Below are 16,661 nucleotides of genomic sequence, written 5' to 3'. Positions count from 1 at the left end.
GTTCGCGTTTGCTAGATCGCTCTAGGGTATGAATGATGGCTGGATGGATTATCGGGATGGCTGTCACAGAATGAAAGTATACCCGGGATCCTGCTCGCGAGTATCGCGAATAGAAGCAAGGCGGATCTTCGAAAGCGGAAGGCAGGTCAGGATGCCGGCACCACCACTGCCAAGACCGTTACGTACGCATACCAGGCGGTTGTTTGGCAAGAGCTTCTGGAATCAACAAACGCCCACACCTGCCCTAACCTCTTTCTAAGCACATCTCTCTGACTCGATCATCCATTCGTGTCCAACCGTAGGTCAGACCGACATGCCGTCGATGCTTGTTCTACCTTTCTTGTCTGAGCATATGAACAGGAATAGCCATCGCAATCATTGCGCCCAAGATGCCTGCTAAACGCCGGATCTCTAACGTCGCAGCGGACGGTCCCGAGAACGACTCTGTCCAGCGGACAAAATCGCGCATCTCCTCTCCCGCGCCCTCCCTCCCTTCGACACCAGCGGTATCACAGAGCCTCCCCTACCCATCCACCTCCCAGCCTGCTGCCCGCACCGTCCCCTTCCAGCAGCCGCTCCCCCTGCTCACGTTCTCCTACACCCCCGCGCACGAGCTTGAGTTCACCGACTCCGGCATGCGCTACTACCGCGATCCGCCGCGCGGCGCGGATCTCGGGAACGCGTACGAGCGGTGGGTGCGGCGCGGCGAGGAGAAGGGCCGGATCGACTCGCTGCTGAGGGCGTACGCGAAGGTGCGTAGGGAGAACACCGCGGGGATGGCGGGCGTCGACGTGGGCGTCGTCAGCTGGCGCGGGGTCATGACGAAGTGAGCGCGCTGTTTATTTGTGTGGCTTGCGGACTCGGAGCCAGGCGCTTAATGTGCTGGGCGCTGTGCTGATTGCGTCTCGTGAGTGAGGATATTGACGGCGCCGTATGAGGAGCGGGACGGGTGGGAGTTGAACGTCATGCTCGTGGATGGCGTGCTATACTTGGAAGAACATGTGAGCGATGCACGATTGCAAGAAAAGTACGCCCTTTTCTCTTTCTGTCCGTTCAACTTTGAGAAACCTCGTGAACGAGACCGCTGTGAGTGAGCCTCAGAGTCAACGATGTCACGCAACCTCATCGCAATCTTTCGAGCAGCGCTGTTGCACAGAGGGCATCTATCAATCAAATGATCCCCACCTTACTATTTCGTATAGGAACGACATGCCTGCCAACCAACGGCGGCAGATGTACTACGGGTACGCGTTCGAGTCGTGGTGCACTGCATCCAGCCCATCGTCTCCTCCCGGATGGGGCGGAGACGTCGACACCAACGTCCAATGGTGCAGCGTCGTGAAGACAAAGATCGGCAGCACGAGGTTGGTGATCGGGGGTGAAGTCGACTGCGTGCGAGGTCTGCATCGCCCCCCTCTCTCTCGTTTCAGATCGCGCTTGCGTTCGCTCATCCGATGCAGGCGGGTACAGCGGCAAGAACGACACGATGGTCGAGCTCAAGACGTCCATGAACATTCGCGGAGCGCAGGACGAAGCGCGGTTCGAAAAGTCCGTTTGTGTATTTGTCTCGCGAGACGACGCTTGCGCTGAGAAGCTTCGAACAAAAGGAAACTGCTCAAGTTCTACTTCCAATCGTTTCTTCTGGGCGTGCCGGCGAGTTGATCACGCTAGCTTTGTTCACGCGCGATAGGCTGATTCGAACGCGACGCGCGGGCGACGCGTAGGAAATCGTCGTCGGGTTCCGTACGCCCAAGGGCCAGGTGACCACGGTGCAGTCGTTCAAGACAATGCAACTGCCCCGGATGATCCGCGGCAAACCGGGCGCCTGGGACGCACAGGTGTGCCTCCAATGGGGGGACGAGTTCCTGTCTTGGGTCCGAGGAAGTGCGGGCGCGCGTCCCGGAGGCGATGCTGAAACTGCCGGGAGCGCGCGCGCGCGTGTGTGGCGCGTGAGGTTCACGCCCCGAACGGGCGTTGACATGGCGTTACTGGACAGGGCCGGGGTGGAGGAAGTGGAAGCGGGCGAGGACAGGGTCGGGTTCCTCCCGGGATGGTACTGGGAGGAGCTGTTGGAGAATAGAGCGGCCGGGGCCAGGCGCGCAGAACGGGTGCGCGAGGGGCCGGTGGGGGCGGGGAATGGAGGAGTGACGCACGGGGCAGGGACGTCATCGAGCGCTGTTCGGTCTGGCTGGTGCATATGATGTCGGTGTGTAATTACGGGGTGTGGGAGACGCGGTGTGTGTGCGTGTGTGCTGTTTCGAGGCATGCGCGTGCGATGCTCATGGACGATCTCGGCGTGACCGCGTCGGACGTGGCCCACAACCGCGCGCGGACCCAGGCTCACGTCCACGCTTGAGCTCACGGCGGGTGTCATCTGATGCCTGATGCGCTTATCGCGGGATCAGTACCTCCGACTGGGAGCGCAGTGTCGCCGGCGACACGCAGAGGGAAGCGCAAAGAAGGGAAGGGCGGTGTGCCGCAGACGCACATGGCCAGACGGTGTGCAGTGCGGGCCAGACAACGGCCTACAGCGGCGAGCAGCGAGGCAGGAGCCTGTTCGGCTCGACTGGAGGAAGGGGAGCGGGTGCCGATGGCCGGTGGCCGGGGCACCCGGGGCAAGGGCAGTAAGGGGCCGAGCACGTCCGGCTGTTTTCGGCGCCAGGCCGCGACGCGAATAACTCATCGCCCAGTTTATTCAGCCGCGTCGCTCACACGTCCTCCACCCCAACGCGCTCCCCGACTCCCAGCCCATCGCTCCCCTCGCTCCCCCTCCCCGCACCCATCCCGCTCCCCTCCACATCCAACGCGCAAGCCAGCACTCGGATTTCCCCAAGGCCCCGCGGCATGACCACCCCATCGTCGTCTGTGACGACCCCCTCGCCCCCCATGCCGTACATCCAAGCCAAAACTCACGCGACCGCTCCCCCTATGTCCACCGGCGCGCTCTCCTCCGCAGAGCTCGAGGAGCGGCAGCGAGTAATGAGGAAGATTATGGCCACCGCAGAGCTCTCCAAGGTAAGCGCGCGCTCGCCTTCCCGCCTCTTCGACATGGTGCCGCACGCGTCGTGCGTCGTGCGCATGCGCGTCCGCCGGTCCTCCGGCTTCCGTCACGCCTTTTTTTCATCGTTTTTCGCGCTCATCGAGTCCTCTTCGTGCCCTCGCTTTCGTCGTGTTGTCGCTGTCCGGTGCTGAATCGCCCCTCCGCAGCTCACTCGTGGTCTCCGCGCGCGGCTCTCCTATGCTACCTACAAGGCGACGCACAACCTGTCCAACCTTCCCTTTAGCGCCCTCGAAGACCACTCCAAGATCGAGAACGCATACGTCGCCCGCCTCGCGGCCGCGAAGAACTACTATGACAACCCTGCGACACAGGGGAACAGCGCGATGACGCCCATCGCTGGAACCTCCGGCTCCCACCGCAGAGGCACCATGGCCCCGCCCACCGCCATCCCTTCCTCTAGCACGCGTCCTCGCGACAGCCCGTCCGCGAACGCGGTCCAAAGCCTGTACGCTTCCATTCTTGCCCCGCCACCTGCGAAGCGCGCCAGAACCATCCATAATCCCGAAGATCCCCCCGTCCCCGCCCCGCCCAAGATGACGAACGGTACCCTGCGCCCGCGCAGAGGCTCCGAGGCCTCCTCGTCCTCCAAGAAATCCCACTCGCGCAAGGGCTCCAGCTCGCAGGCGTTTTCGAGCGTCGCAGAGCGCACGCGCGCGCAGTCGCGGCATCGTCGCGAGGACAGCGACCAGCACCGTGACACGACGCGGCGGTCGAAGGGCAAGGGTCGCAAACGCGAGGCCGCGCTCGTCGACGCCGAGGACCCGCACGACATCGACATGAAGGCGGCCGCAACGCTGACCCACCTGCTCCGGCACTCGCGCTCGTCCATCGTCGCGGGCGCGAACGCGGCCTCGCCGCGCTCGAGCATCTCCGCCGGATCCGACCTGGGCTCTGTGCACGCGCACGCACACTTTGCGCAGAGCTCGACGCGCACGACGACCGCGCCCGCGTTGATGCTCCCCGCGGCCGGATCCTCGTTCGGCACGCCGGGCGCCGGCGCCCGCCCGAAGACGCCGCCGCTCGGGCGGAGGATCCCGGGGGGCGCCGAGGCGCGCACCACGCCCAAAATGGGCAGCCAGGCCACGCCACTTTCGGCCGCGGGCTCGGCGTCGACCGCGGTCGACCAGGAGGCGGTGAGCCTCCTCACCTTCTTCCACGAGTCTCCGTCGCCCGCGCGCCCTACGACGGTCCGCAGCCGCGACGCACAGGACGCAGCGGCCTACCGCGCGCTGGGTGGTGCGGACCTCAAAGCCAAGGGCCGCGTGTTGTTCGGCGGCGGCGGCAGCAGCAGCGTGTACGACGCGGGGCTCGCCCACCGCCTGCTAGCGCGCGACAATTCAGGGAGCTTCGCGTCGACGGCCACCTTAGTCTCCGACGCGTCCAGTCGCAGCCGCTTGGGCAGCACCGCGACCATGATCGACACGTCGTTCCAGCACAAGCCAATGTCGGAGGGCGAGTACCCGTCGGAGCTCAAGACGACTATTACGCCGCCGACCCCGATCGAGCCTACCCTCCCTCAGCTGCACCCTATGCCGCCGTCTCCCACTCCTATGGCCAGACCTGCACACACGCGTGCCCGCCCGACGTCGCCGGCCGCAAAGCCAAAGACGCAGACGGTGCACCCGACCACGCCTGGAACGTACACGTTCAACCTGAACGAATTCATCAACGTCTCGCCGTCACCCGCGGCGACGACTCGCACGCCGGGCGCGCTGAAGCCGGGGCTCCGCGGGGACGGCGGGAGGAAGCTGTTTGAGGAGGAGCAGCAGCAACAACAGGGCGTGCCGATGGGCGGCATGCAGATGCAGGGCGGTCCTGCGCCCGTGGAGGGCTCGCTGGGCGCAGGCATTCATCTCGCCCGGTATTAGAGTAGCGTGGAGGGGCTTTCGGTCTCTCGCTCGGCTTCTCGTCTGGGCATGATGGGTGCCCAGGTCGTGGTGGATCAAGACGCCATGCCGTTGCCTTGGTTTGGAGGGTTGGCAGCGACCTGGCGCCTTGATTCATCACGACCTCAGCACCGAGCATGCCTTTCCGGCACACCCTGACCCCGTTGCATATCCATCCATCAAGGCCCCTAAACTTCACTCGCGTCGTGCGAGTGTGTACAACGACGCGAGCAGTTCCATGCCGTCTCTGCTCGCCAGACCTATCCGTCTTCCGTGCAGGAACTTCTTCCGACCTCGTCTACCCCTTCCACAAGGACCTCCGCTCTCACACCGTCCGCACGAACTAGTCACGATTTGCACTTTTCTCGAATATTTACGCGCCCTCGGGCCCTCTCATGCATGGACGTGGAAGGACACTGCTACTGTCTGTATGACCGCTGATCGCTGCCGCCGCAGCGCCCCCGCAAACTTTTGTATCAACCATCGCTCCCCGAACTTCGACCGACCGCAGCACGCCGAACAACCGCACATCGTCTCCGTCGCCCTCCATCCGCACACGCCAGCCTCGCCTCGCGCCCCACCTCGCACCAACACAGCCGCCTGCCCCGTATCCAAGCAAGTATGAATGCGTCTTCTTCGCTCGGTCCTTCCATTGCGGTGTTGGACTCGGGCGCGCGCAAGGGCACAGGCTCGTGAGTGGGGAGGGACACGCGGGTTATTTATCTGTCGGTGCTCGTGGTCGCTGTCCGCCGTGTACGACTTGCCTACGACCTCTTTTCCTTTTCCCCTGCCTCCTTCGATTTGTGCAGCTATCCTCCTCCTCATATGCCCCTCTTCCACGCCCCACTTTGCGGACCCCGCCGTCGGTTGGATTTTCGCCTCGCCTGTCTTGGTTAATCCCGCCCGCGCCCGCGGTCTTGAATCACTTATTACTCTCGCGGGTGTATTCTTGGAGCATTACTTTAGTCCTGCTCGTCTCCTTTTTTTCCCTCTTCGAATCCACTATAGACCTTGATCCGTACCTTGCCTTTGGTGATTTTGTTTGTTTGTTGTTCGTTTGTTTGCAGCAGCTTCTTCCATTTTTTATGTCTCCTGTTTTGTTTCTTCCTACTGTAACATCTACGTCCCGGCCAATAGTGAAGGCCCCAGGTGTCCTGGATAACTATAAGTAGCTTGCCTTGCCTTGTCTTGCCTTGCCTCCGTCGTTATTCCACTAAATTTTGAAGCATTAGTGTCTCTGCGTCGCGCGTCTGTGTACACCACTCCATATACGAATTCAATTTTTTTTATGTTCGGAATAGGAGCATGTCCCCCTGCGCTCGCACAATCAACTATGATTCCTAGCTAATGATACAAGGTTGCGAGAGCAGGCGATCAGGCACGGCGCTGCAAACCCGCGATTGGAGGCAGCACGATGACCTCCGGGGCCAGCCTCTGCCCATGGCGTTGAAGAGCGGCGATGACCTGGGGCGTGTACGGCACGGCCCATATCGCATGGATAGTTCTCAGGAGGTCTTTCCAGCTGCCGTGTTTTGCGGACGCTCGAGAGGCAGGATGTAGGATGACCTGCAGGTCTCCCCTGATGCTCTCACCGTGAGGCTGAGGGAGATCTATCATGAGATCGCGAACGCATCAAGATGAAGGAAGGCCGAGATGGCACGCACGTCGATCGCGGCCGGGGTCCATTCCCATATCCACTTGTCGCCGACTTGGACACGCCTGTTACCAAGCAGGAGTGCTGTGCGTGATGTCACGGAAGGAGATGAAACGGACGGAAAAGGGCGTTGGATGTTGGCGGGGACGACTGACCAGTACCACTAACCGTTCTTTGACGAGCCATTTTTGCGTCCGTGGTTCGCTATCGGGCTTCGAGTCGTCGTAGATTTCGTCCAGCAGGGGATAATATTCAGATATGTCATAGCACGTGGACTCATCTTGCATTCCGCAGGGCACTTCGACTTCATAATAAACTATATTTGCACCAAGCTGTTCGTGTGTATTAAACGCTCTACTCAATGGCCAAGATATTCAACAGGCTTCGAGACGTACCAGCCATTGTCGGTGACCTCCCTTCACTATTGTGCCACGCTCCCACTCGATGCAAAATCCCCATTGGTAAGAGAACTCGCGCACAAGCACTGACTGTCCGATCTTGTGACGGGAATTATAGTCAAGCAGCACTCTAGGTGAAGGCGATGTCCACTGACCTTGAAATCGCCGTGCAGAGAGCTGGTCGCCGGGCAGGCAGAGGCCAAGGGTCCCGTTATGAGTTGAGGCACAGCTAGTAGTATGAGAGCGATATAGGTGATGTGAATGACAGCGAAAGCGACGAGATGGGCTCATGATCAAGTATGTCGGACGCCAACGCTTTGATCGTAGCGGGGTCACAGGGGCCAGAGGCATGTTCATCGCCGCAACCCCGTATACCAGACTCCCGGCATTCGGAGCTTCAGACGAGTCGGCGAGAATCATGATCAATATAAGATGGAAGGTGCATCAGGTGTATGGCCTGGCCGGGCGAGGCACATCTGTGTTCTGTGGCACTGTAACTTCGGCAGCCTCTGAGCGCTCCGGCAAGGTTGAGTCTTCTGGCAACAGCCCTGTGGCTGTCGGTGCGACTGCGGCGTCCAAACCCTCCACGGAGCTGCGAGAGGTAACAGTAAAGATCTACTGGCAGGAGGAATCGCGTTCATACCAAGCCGAGGGTCCCGGGGAAGCGTCCACGATGGGGTTTAAGATGGATGCCTTGGGTCATCATCCGGATCCGCTTTTCGCGTGCGACGTTCCCGAATGTTCAACATGGTTTATTCGGAAAAAGCTCGGTCTTGAACGAGCTGAAGACCGGCGTCCCTCTCGTTTCCTCCGGCTGGCCGTGTTCCTCCGCCCGAGGTGTATCACCACGTTGGTCGGCGCGGCGTTCATGAAAGCGTGGCTTGATTGCGTTCGCAGTGCGTGTTGCCGCGGTTAGCTAGGGTTCGGCGTCGACGGCCGCCGACGCGGAGGGTCCAGGCCGCTATGCGCTTTGGGAGCTGGGCATCGAGGATGTCAAGCCCAGATTGTCAATTCTCATGGCCGGCGAGGGTGACCGCGGGTTCTTGATCGACTGGGAGCTCGCGACGATGTTCGGGCAGTCGAGTCACGACGAGGCCTCCCACCTTGAGACCGTGCCCTTCATGGCCCTAGACTTACTCGACGAGGAATATTGGGCCGGCAAGATCAAGCGCCAGTATCACCACGGCCTCGAAGGCTTCCTGTAGATTTTGCCATATGTATGCTTGCAGTACGAGAACGGTAAGATGATCACGAATCTACTCAAGTCGTGAAACGCGGGAAATTACGTCGTCCGCAGAGAAAACGAGGGAGATTTCTTGAGGCGTCTGCGAGCGGATATGACCCAAATACCCGATGCGAGCTCTTCGTATGAATGAGAATGGGTCATATTTGATTAATTTGCACAGCGCATTAACAATAACTGGCAATCGCCACCTACCGACGCCATAGCGGTAGCCACCAAGAAGAAAAAGGCAGGTCTGGCAACGTCGGTACCTAGATTTCTTAAACCGGGCGATGTTTATGCAGAATTTTAGGTTAAAATGAAGATAGCGGCAGAAGACGACAGTGGACGCTTGCTGTATTTGAAGGAGTGTGTGCCTGACGGCTTTTGAGCAGTTTCCTTCTTACTGTCCTGGATATGACGACTGATTTCTTCTATTGAGTTGAAAGTTTGTGCAAAGACCGCCACCTGCAACATAATTCAATTTGAGGCAGTATTCTAGACGGTCTCGGACCAACTTTTAACAATCCTACCATTGAATGCAGATTGTACGGCATTGAAATGTTGTCGCGAGGACTGTGCGTCAATCATGTCATCAATCTACTCCTCATCGGTGAGATTCTCTAGTCTGATTCCTCTTACCTGGTGCCTCGTCACGTCCTGGTTCAGACAATGTAATACTGATATGTTGATATGCTTTACTCCTGGCTGTCCTCTTCGTCGCGTCGACTGTGCCAGTATACTCCGGAGAAATGACAATGTCCACACATTTGTTTATTGCCACAAATATATCTGCCCTTACAGAACGAGGCCGGCTTGACTTTCGCGGCTCATTGACCCATCCTGCTCCCTTTCCCTTCCAGCCTTTCATCCGTGTCCTCTTCATCAACCAACAACTCCACAATGCACAGCCCGTCCCTCGCAAGAACACGTACACGCGTGCAACGAGCCACCCCGCTATCGCCATCGTCAGCGCTGACGCTCGTTGCCGTGGCCAAGTACAAGCCCACATCAGACGTGCGCTACGCTGGAGAGAAATACGTACAGGAGCTCGTGGACAAGGCAGTACAGCAGGTGCGTCTCGTATCTACATGTCTGGACAAAAGTATGCTCAGTTGCGTCGCGCGCGGGCCTCCGGACATCCGATGGCACTTGATCGACACGCTGCACTTCAACAAAACCAAGACCCTCACATGCCCGCCCTCTCTCTCTTCTCCTCCCATCCTCTGCAATGAAACCGGCCCCGCGCTCGCGCGTTGGTTTTGGAAGCCATTCCCGACATTCACACCGTCCAGACGGTGACGTCCGCCACTTGAGTGCAGCGACCGCGCACGGCGCCGCTCCCGACGACCTATTGCAGGTGAACCCCTCGGGTGAGGACACATAGTCCGGGCTCGTGCCAGAGTCGCAACAGGAAGAACGCTCTGAGCTCGTTCCTCTCGCCAAGCATATCATCACGACATGCCCGCGCCCGCCTCCGTCCCTGAGAGGGAGCCGATCGACGGTCACAAACCCGCGGAGTCGTGTCAATTGGACGCGCAGAACCGCGACCTCGCGACGCGCTGGAGACCGTCCTCGGCGCCGAAGCGGGCGGCACGTGGAGCGAAGGCGGGAGGCTGGTGCTCAGCATAGGCATGTCGGGCGATGGCGAGGCCGCGATGCGCTGCGTGCGAGAGCGACGTCTTCGTGAGAGCTGGGACGGGAATCTTCGACGAGAGGCGGAAGAAGGGTGAGGTAGGGTGAGGTGTACAGTCGGCCGAGGTACGTCCTGTCTGTCCTGTCTTCCTCGTCGCGTTTGCGCAGCACGCTGCTCATTTCTCTGGCTCCGCTCTCTTTATAAGGGATAGGAGGATTGGGTGCCCAACACTATCGATGTTTTTCTTGTCGCACGTCGAAACGAAGTTGTACTTTTCCTCGTGTATCGACCGTACCTAACATCGCCGCAAGACTCTTTTCGCTCGCACGTGGGGTCGTCAGTGGGCTACTAAGAAGTCCTACCACTTTGCTAGATGGCAATCGTGGAGCCTCAAGGCCTCAATCTTCGCGTACCGTTGTTCGCATGCCCTCCGGAACGCGCCAAGGCGGGCGATATCGAAGTCTATCAAGGTGATGCACCGATCATAATTAGAACGCGTTCAATAAATAGCTGTGCTCGTCAGTTTTGGCCGCCTTTGAGCAGTTCTGCCTGAAAATCTTCCGAACTTGGCTGCTGCACTACTCCCTATAGTGTCGTGTACTCGTATACGGCCGACTTTCACGAGCACGACCAAAACACGACCTTTGAGTCAACTCCCCTTGACATTGCTCCCTTTGTTTGAACTTCACCGCATGCGGTATAACAACATATCACCCTTCGGACATCGCCTGGTCCTTGGTCTTGGTCGCAGCGCGCTCAGAGCCGTATAGAACAGCTCGGAAAAATATCCGTTCGTCGTCGGAAAACACGCTTGAAAGCTCGAATAAAGGCAGCTGATGGCGAAGTGTATATACTAGTCGCGAGGTGGCGGGCTGGATCACCTGATGATCACTTGTGACATCATGAAGTGTCGTCAGATTTGAGAGCTGGTCCCGTTTGAGATCTGAGGGAACAGGATAAAGGGTTGAAAAAATCTCCCTGCTCCTTACCATCATTATTTTCCGCTTCTTAATATCGATATCCTCCGCTACTTAGTCGTCACTGATCAAGTACTCGATTCCATGTCTTCGAATTCCTGGCCGGCGGCGGCACCGGCGGTTGACCCATCGAGGCCAGTCACGCCTCCTAATCAGACCGGCGCCTCGTAGCAAGATATTACACGGAAGTGGAGGCTCGACACAACTCCTTCGAACAATATGGGATCATCGTCAAACGCTGTCAGTGAAGGATTTGATGACTACAAGTGGGTTATGCGACTTCTCAGAGTATATAGTTTTACAGCTCTGGGTTGATGGCTTGGATTAACAGCGTTGACCACGTCGTGAGCTGGATTGCCCACGACCTTGAGAAACATGAGCAGTGTAAAGTCGATGACATGCTCACTTATTTTCTCGAGCGATGTCTTGTCGACCCGAAGGCTGTTTTGAAGGATACGAACTCGAGCGTCTTGCAACCATATCTCAAAGCGGTGCTTCCAATCTGCAACACCGGAGAGATAAAGACACAGTTGGAGGCATAGTGAATCTTTTGTCCACACTAATCAAGATCCAACATTAATAGACAATCCACAGCTGCGATACTGAAGCCGACGAAAGGAGCAGATACTCGCCCTTCATCAAACTTTTCAACTTAGCGCTAAAAAAGCTACAGGAGGTTAAGATGCACGATATTCGCCCCGCGAATGACGATCTCCGCATACTTTTCCATAGAAACGACCCCACACCTATCAAGGCAAACCATGATGGTCGTGCGTCATCTCGTGTCCCCGATGTGGTTCTGGTTTCCCTCACTGCCGCCCAGGATGCGACAGAGGATGTCGACATGGACATGCAATGGAGCGATGCTGTCACCCATCTTGCTCCCAAACATCCACTCAAGAAATTTGGATGGACGCAGATACTCTGCTCACTCGAGTTCAAGCTAATTGCAAAGCAATTGAAGCTTCCACCCATCACGTACTCCCGTTTTGGAGACGTCTGTAGTCCCAAGGCCAACGTACTGGAACGATTCAATTCCAATTCAGAGACTCCCGTAATGGCACGTGCGGAAGCTGCGAAAGTTCGAGCGACAAGTGCGAGCGCGTGTCTAAGCTCAAAGAAAGCTCGAGCGGCCAGTACGAAATCGTATCCAGGCTCGGAGAAACCTCGAGCGACAAGGGAGAACCTCAACTCCTTTCCAGGTGAGCTTTCCGGTTTCACCATAGCAGCATCTGCTGATAGCCATCGGCAGCGTACACCACCCGTGGTAGTTTCTCAGCGAATCGAACCACGAGCGGCGAATCGACACTCAAAAAGCAAAAAATCGAAGTCGAAGAGGAAGCCCGGAACCCGTTGCCGCCTCCTATCATTCAATGCAGTCTGTATGGCGTCGAAATGCTCACACGAGCGTCATGCGTAAACCACGCAATTAATTTACTTCTCATTGGTGAGATTCGATAAATCCATTCTTGCCATGGGGTTCTTTCTCAGTTCTTGCTCTAGACGATATTGTGTGGATATGGTGGTACGACAGACAAGGCGCGATTCAGACTCAAGGAATCAACTTCGTTCAGGATCTTCCGCGCTTCCTGATTCTGCTCTTCGCATTTCAGCGGTTCAAGCTCGAGGACTGGGGGTTCAACACTACCCTAGATCCCCAGTCTGAGGTCATTCATTGTCATCAGAAAGGTACTGGAGGCAGTCGCACTGTTGCAGACAGGTGTTTCGACTTCCCGCCACCCGGAATTTCTCTCAGCGAACCGGTTCAAATCAGGATCAACACTGGCAACCAAGTCCATCACATATATAGCTTGACTGGACGAGCCACGTCTGTCTTTGGCGGTACTGTGTGTCCGGTGGCTCCTAAGACGACCAAACGTTCCAGCAAGCCTCAGGGTTCTGGCGAGGAACTCGCGGCTGTCGATAATATCAAAGTATCCACGGCCCTTGATGGGCCTCGGGAGGTCGTAGTGAAAATTTATTGGCCGGGGGAATCGCACCTGAGCGAAGCCTACATTCTTGACGTGGCACGCACACTCGGAAAGGAGAACCCTGATATCATTGACCACCTTCCGCAGCTGGTTCTCTCTCATGACTTCCCCGAGTATTCGACAGGATGTGTCAGGGAAAAGCTTGGTCTAAAGCCATCAGAGGGACGGCGCCCCGCTCGTATCCTTCGGCTGGCAATATTTCACCGACTCAAACCTATCACTACGTTGGTCGGCGAGGAGTTCATGAGAGCATGGTTCGATTGCGTCCGCTGTGAGTGTGGCTTTATGTTTCCAAGGCGACGAATACTGACCCGGAGGTTCAGGCCATTATGCCCTTTGGGAGCTAGGCATCCAACATTGCGACCCCAGCTTGTCAAATGTGATGGTTGACGAGAACAAGCGCGGCATCTTAAATGACTGGGATCTTGCGACCATCGAAGGACAATCAACCCACGATGGGTGTGATCGCCCTGGGACCGTGCCCTTCATGGCTTTGGATTTGCTCAGACATGATTATTGGGAGGGCAAGATCAAGCGCCAATATCGCCACGACCTCGAAGGCTTCCTATGGATTCTGCCTTTCGTTTCATTGCAGTACGAGAACGGTGACCTGATCAGGAATCCGCCATTAAAGTCATGGAATACGGGAAATTACGCCTTCTGCAGACTATTGAAGCTTGGCTTCTTGGATGACATTGAACAGGGATCTATACTGCTGAAGATGAAGGCGATACCTTCATACGAGATGGAATGGATCCTATGTTGTGGCATCTTACCTTCGATTCACAAGATTTGGTCCCCACAGTCCGGGTCAGCGTTTGACCTTCTTCTGGACAGATCGGCCGGGATGAAAGTCCCAGAGGAATCTGACGTGAAGGAGGTGCCGACTAGGGAGGCTTACTTGGACTTTTGGAGGCGCGTGAAGGAACTTGCAAACTCACCACGAACGAAAAAGATCATGCCTAATCTATGGAAATCGGTGCCTGTAGGGCTTGTATAGACCCACCGCTCGGATTGCCCCTCCCCTCGAATTGCCCCTCCCAAACGTGAGGATGACTATGATGCACGGCGGTTAGTTAGTTGTGGCTCAGGAGTTAGGTTAGATGCCTGAAGATTACTGTACATTTCATATGCATAATACCCGTAATTTACATACCTCAGAGGACATACAAGGCTCAAGGAGCTGTAATGGTAGTGGTATCACCTCGCCGCCGGAGTGTCTAGTTTAAAACTTTGTCTGTGAGTTATGTCGACTGTTACAACTTTTGGAGACGGCGAGCGATCAGGCACTGGCAATATGATCTGACGGGGTTATATCAGGCCATACCCCACGGGGGAGCAGCCCATCCCTGACCATCGCACAGCTGACTTGTTCGCCAACCCTCCCGGTTCTCTTCGGTCCGTCCGCATTCAAGGCTTTAAAGCCGTTTGCGGGAGACGTTACCCTCCTCGTGCTCGCCGCTCGCCATGGGGAACCTCACTGCGTTTGTCGACCATGTCCGCCTCTACATCCACGCGTACACGCTCGCCCTCTCAGCGTGCATGGGCTCCATCTTCTACGGGTGGGACATCGGCCTCATCGGCGGCGTCATCTCCCTGCCGGCGTACCAGCAGTACTTTGGCGTCGACAAGCTCTCCAAATCTCAGGCCGCGAATCTCAACGGGAACGTCGTGTCCATCCTCCAGGCTGGCAGCTTGTGAGTAGCTCTTCCTTCACCTCTTCTCATCTGCCCAATCGCTGATGGCTGACAACCCATGGTATGCCAAAGCTTCGGGGCGCTCAGTACGGGTTACTTCTCGGGGCGGTTTGGGAGGAAGCCTGTCCTCCTTGCGTCGGGCATCGTGTACATCATCGGGAGCGTGATTCAGAGCATAGTAGGGCTGGGGAGCAGCCAATCTGTCGCGCTCAGGGTGCTCTACTTTGGCCGATTTGTAGGCGGATTTGGCGTGGGCATGGTGTCCGCGCTCGTCCCGTCCTACGTCTCTGAATGTGTGCCCAAGTCTATTCGCGGCCGGTGCACGGGCATGATCCAATTCGCCAATAATGTCGGGATTATGCTGAGTTGTGAGCATCTGCGTTCCCACTTTCGCGCTTGTAGTTTGCTCAATGAAGAGTTGATGCTTTTGGAAATCAGTCTGGGTCAACTTCGGCGTCGCCCAGCATGTGCCCTTCGGCGCTATGCAATGGCGGATCCCGTTCATTGTGCAGATCATCCCAGGCTTCATATTTATTCTTGGCATGTTATTCCAGCCCGAGTCCCCGCGCTGGCTCGTTGAACACGGAGAGCATGAGCGTGCGGCACGCGCGCTGGGCTTTGCGGCCGGAAAGCCGGCGGACGACCCTGCAGTGCTGGTTACCCTCGAGGAGATTAAGGAGGACTTTTACGGCAAGGAGCGCGCGTCGCTCTGGAAGCAGTTCAAGATGATGGGCGAGTCGCGTTCGACGGCGTTGCGATGTTTCATCCCATCGTTGGTCATGTTCTGCCAGCAGTGGACGGGAACGAATGCGGTGAGGCTCGCTTAGCTCTGCAGACCGCGCTGCACTCGTCCTCAACGACCTCTCTTTTTGCGCAGATCAACTACTTCTCGCCCGAGATATTTGCTGGGCTCGGAGTCTCCTCCACGACCTCGAAGCTGTTCGCGACAGGGATCTACGGCGTCGTCAAAGTCATCGCCGTCGCCACCGTGCTTATGTTCGCGGTCGAGAAAGTGGGGCGCAAGAACTGCCTGATCATCGGAGGCATCGGCCAGGGCCTCACGATGCTCTGGATCGGCGGGTTCCAGGCGGTGCACCCGGAATCGACGATCGTGCCCGCGAGCTACGTCTCGCTCGTCGCCGTCTATCTCTACGCCGTGTTCTACTGCGTCGGCTGGGGCCCCGTCCCGTGGGTCGTCGCGAGCGAGGTCGCGCCGAACCACGTTCGCACGGCCGCGCTCGCGCTCGCGATCGGCGTCAACTGGCTCTTCGCGTTCACCATCTCGAAGATCACGCCGATCATGCTGAACACCATCGAGTACGGCACGTTTCTGCTATTCGGGCTCTGCTGCGTGCTCATGGCCGTGTGGGCGTACTTCCTGCTGCCCGAGACGACGGGGTACGCGCTCGAGGACGTCAAGTACTTGTTCGAGCGCGACGTCGTCGTGCGCGCGCTGCAGGACGCGCCGGGCGGGCGAGTGTTTTTGGGCGGGAAGCGGGCGCCGTCTGTGGATCGGCTGCGGGAGGAGGCGGCCGCGGCTGGGGCGGACTATGGGGTGGATGAGAAGGGGCTCGGCATCGGGAAGGTCTCGGAGGAGGAGCAGGTCGACTCGCCGCAAAAGCCGTCGCACCGTGCTGTGACCAGCATCTGACGGACAAGATTCCCAGGCATCGTCGCGTGATATACCTCGGCATGTACTTTTGGCTGCATTTGTAACTCTATCTGCTTGGATCTCTGTGTATAATCTATGTACAGCAAAATTTTATTGGAGCTTGCTTGAGAAGGATCCTTGGCAGCAGAAAACACGAGAAGTTGTGAGTACAGCGAGTATACAGAGGTGTACTGTGGCATGGTCGTAGCACATAGTTTCAAGCTAAAGCCACTGATGACGTTGGCGCTCGGACATTGAGCGCGGGAGGTGGTCGAGACTCGAGAATTGCGAGAGATCGATCTGCATGACGACAATGAGGCCATCCGAGGACATACGTATCCCACAAGATCCCACAAGAGGATTGAGTCATTGACGAAACGGCGACGCGCTTATTCCAATTCGAGACATGTTCCGCAGCGGGTTATTCGAGCACAGGGAGGGTTCCGTCGACGTTGGGAATGTTGAGAGAGCATGGTTTGCACGATGTC

General features: G+C 57.5%; 7 protein-coding genes across 7 annotated transcripts; 6 read left to right on the top strand and 1 right to left on the bottom strand.

The window, feature by feature from the left end:
- Nucleotides 1-389: 389 nt before the first annotated feature.
- Nucleotides 390-2,289, top strand: HETIRDRAFT_68507 (uncharacterized protein; the record flags this gene model as incomplete). The annotated part of the gene is made up of 6 exons (XM_009546418.1): nt 390-826; nt 917-1,027; nt 1,203-1,399; nt 1,431-1,548; nt 1,608-1,653; nt 1,725-2,289. 6 exons carry the CDS (start codon nt 390-392, stop codon nt 2,199-2,201), a joined length of 1,386 nt encoding a protein of 461 aa, XP_009544713.1. The 3' UTR covers nt 2,202-2,289.
- Nucleotides 2,290-3,384: 1,095 nt separating this feature from the next.
- Nucleotides 3,385-4,929, top strand: HETIRDRAFT_315754 (uncharacterized protein; the record flags this gene model as incomplete). Its single annotated transcript, XM_009547410.1, has 1 exon — nt 3,385-4,929. The coding sequence occupies one exon, from the start codon at nt 3,385-3,387 to the stop codon at nt 4,927-4,929; it is 1,545 nt and encodes a 514-aa protein (XP_009545705.1).
- Nucleotides 4,930-6,321: 1,392 nt separating this feature from the next.
- On the bottom strand, nt 6,322-7,003 carry HETIRDRAFT_121037 (uncharacterized protein; the record flags this gene model as incomplete). The annotated part of the gene is made up of 4 exons (XM_009547409.1): nt 6,322-6,546; nt 6,612-6,666; nt 6,770-6,917; nt 6,997-7,003. The coding sequence occupies 4 exons, from the start codon at nt 7,001-7,003 to the stop codon at nt 6,322-6,324; spliced, it is 435 nt and encodes a 144-aa protein (XP_009545704.1).
- Nucleotides 7,004-7,348: 345 nt separating this feature from the next.
- HETIRDRAFT_451031 (uncharacterized protein) lies at nt 7,349-8,204 on the top strand (the record flags this gene model as incomplete). The annotated part of the gene is made up of 2 exons (XM_009547408.1): nt 7,349-7,895; nt 7,957-8,204. 2 exons carry the CDS (start codon nt 7,349-7,351, stop codon nt 8,202-8,204), a joined length of 795 nt encoding a protein of 264 aa, XP_009545703.1.
- Nucleotides 8,205-9,124: 920 nt separating this feature from the next.
- On the top strand, nt 9,125-9,853 carry HETIRDRAFT_451030 (uncharacterized protein; the record flags this gene model as incomplete). The annotated part of the gene is made up of 3 exons (XM_009547407.1): nt 9,125-9,476; nt 9,517-9,594; nt 9,669-9,853. 3 exons carry the CDS (start codon nt 9,125-9,127, stop codon nt 9,851-9,853), a joined length of 615 nt encoding a protein of 204 aa, XP_009545702.1.
- Nucleotides 9,854-12,088: 2,235 nt separating this feature from the next.
- Nucleotides 12,089-14,085, top strand: HETIRDRAFT_383517 (uncharacterized protein). The gene is made up of 3 exons (XM_009547406.1): nt 12,089-12,281; nt 12,338-13,096; nt 13,149-14,085. Exons 1-3 carry the CDS (start codon nt 12,230-12,232, stop codon nt 13,823-13,825), a joined length of 1,488 nt encoding a protein of 495 aa, XP_009545701.1. The 5' UTR covers nt 12,089-12,229; the 3' UTR covers nt 13,826-14,085.
- A 97-nt stretch (nt 14,086-14,182) lies between these two features.
- Nucleotides 14,183-16,302, top strand: HETIRDRAFT_157934 (MFS sugar transporter; the record flags this gene model as incomplete). Its single annotated transcript, XM_009547405.1, has 5 exons — nt 14,183-14,522; nt 14,595-14,890; nt 14,961-15,334; nt 15,400-16,025; nt 16,278-16,302. Exons 1-5 carry the CDS (start codon nt 14,293-14,295, stop codon nt 16,300-16,302), a joined length of 1,551 nt encoding a protein of 516 aa, XP_009545700.1. The 5' UTR covers nt 14,183-14,292.
- Nucleotides 16,303-16,661: the final 359 nt, after the last annotated feature.

The sequence above is a fragment of the Heterobasidion irregulare genome (genome assembly GCF_000320585.1).
Source record: "Heterobasidion irregulare TC 32-1 unplaced genomic scaffold scaffold_04, whole genome shotgun sequence".
NCBI lineage: Eukaryota > Fungi > Basidiomycota > Agaricomycetes > Russulales > Bondarzewiaceae > Heterobasidion > Heterobasidion irregulare.
Note: the sequence above shows the minus strand (reverse complement) of the source record. Positions and strands in the feature narration are given on the sequence as shown.

Coding starts and splice junctions, on each gene's coding strand:
- HETIRDRAFT_383517 (XM_009547406.1), top strand. CDS start 12,230: ATGCTCACACGAGCGTCATGCGTAAACCACGCAATTAATTTACTTCTC. Junction 12,282..12,337: donor AATTAATTTACTTCTCATTG/GTGAGATTCGAT, acceptor TTCTTGCTCTAG/ACGATATTGTGTGGATATGG. Junction 13,097..13,148: donor ATGGTTCGATTGCGTCCGCT/GTGAGTGTGGCT, acceptor CCGGAGGTTCAG/GCCATTATGCCCTTTGGGAG.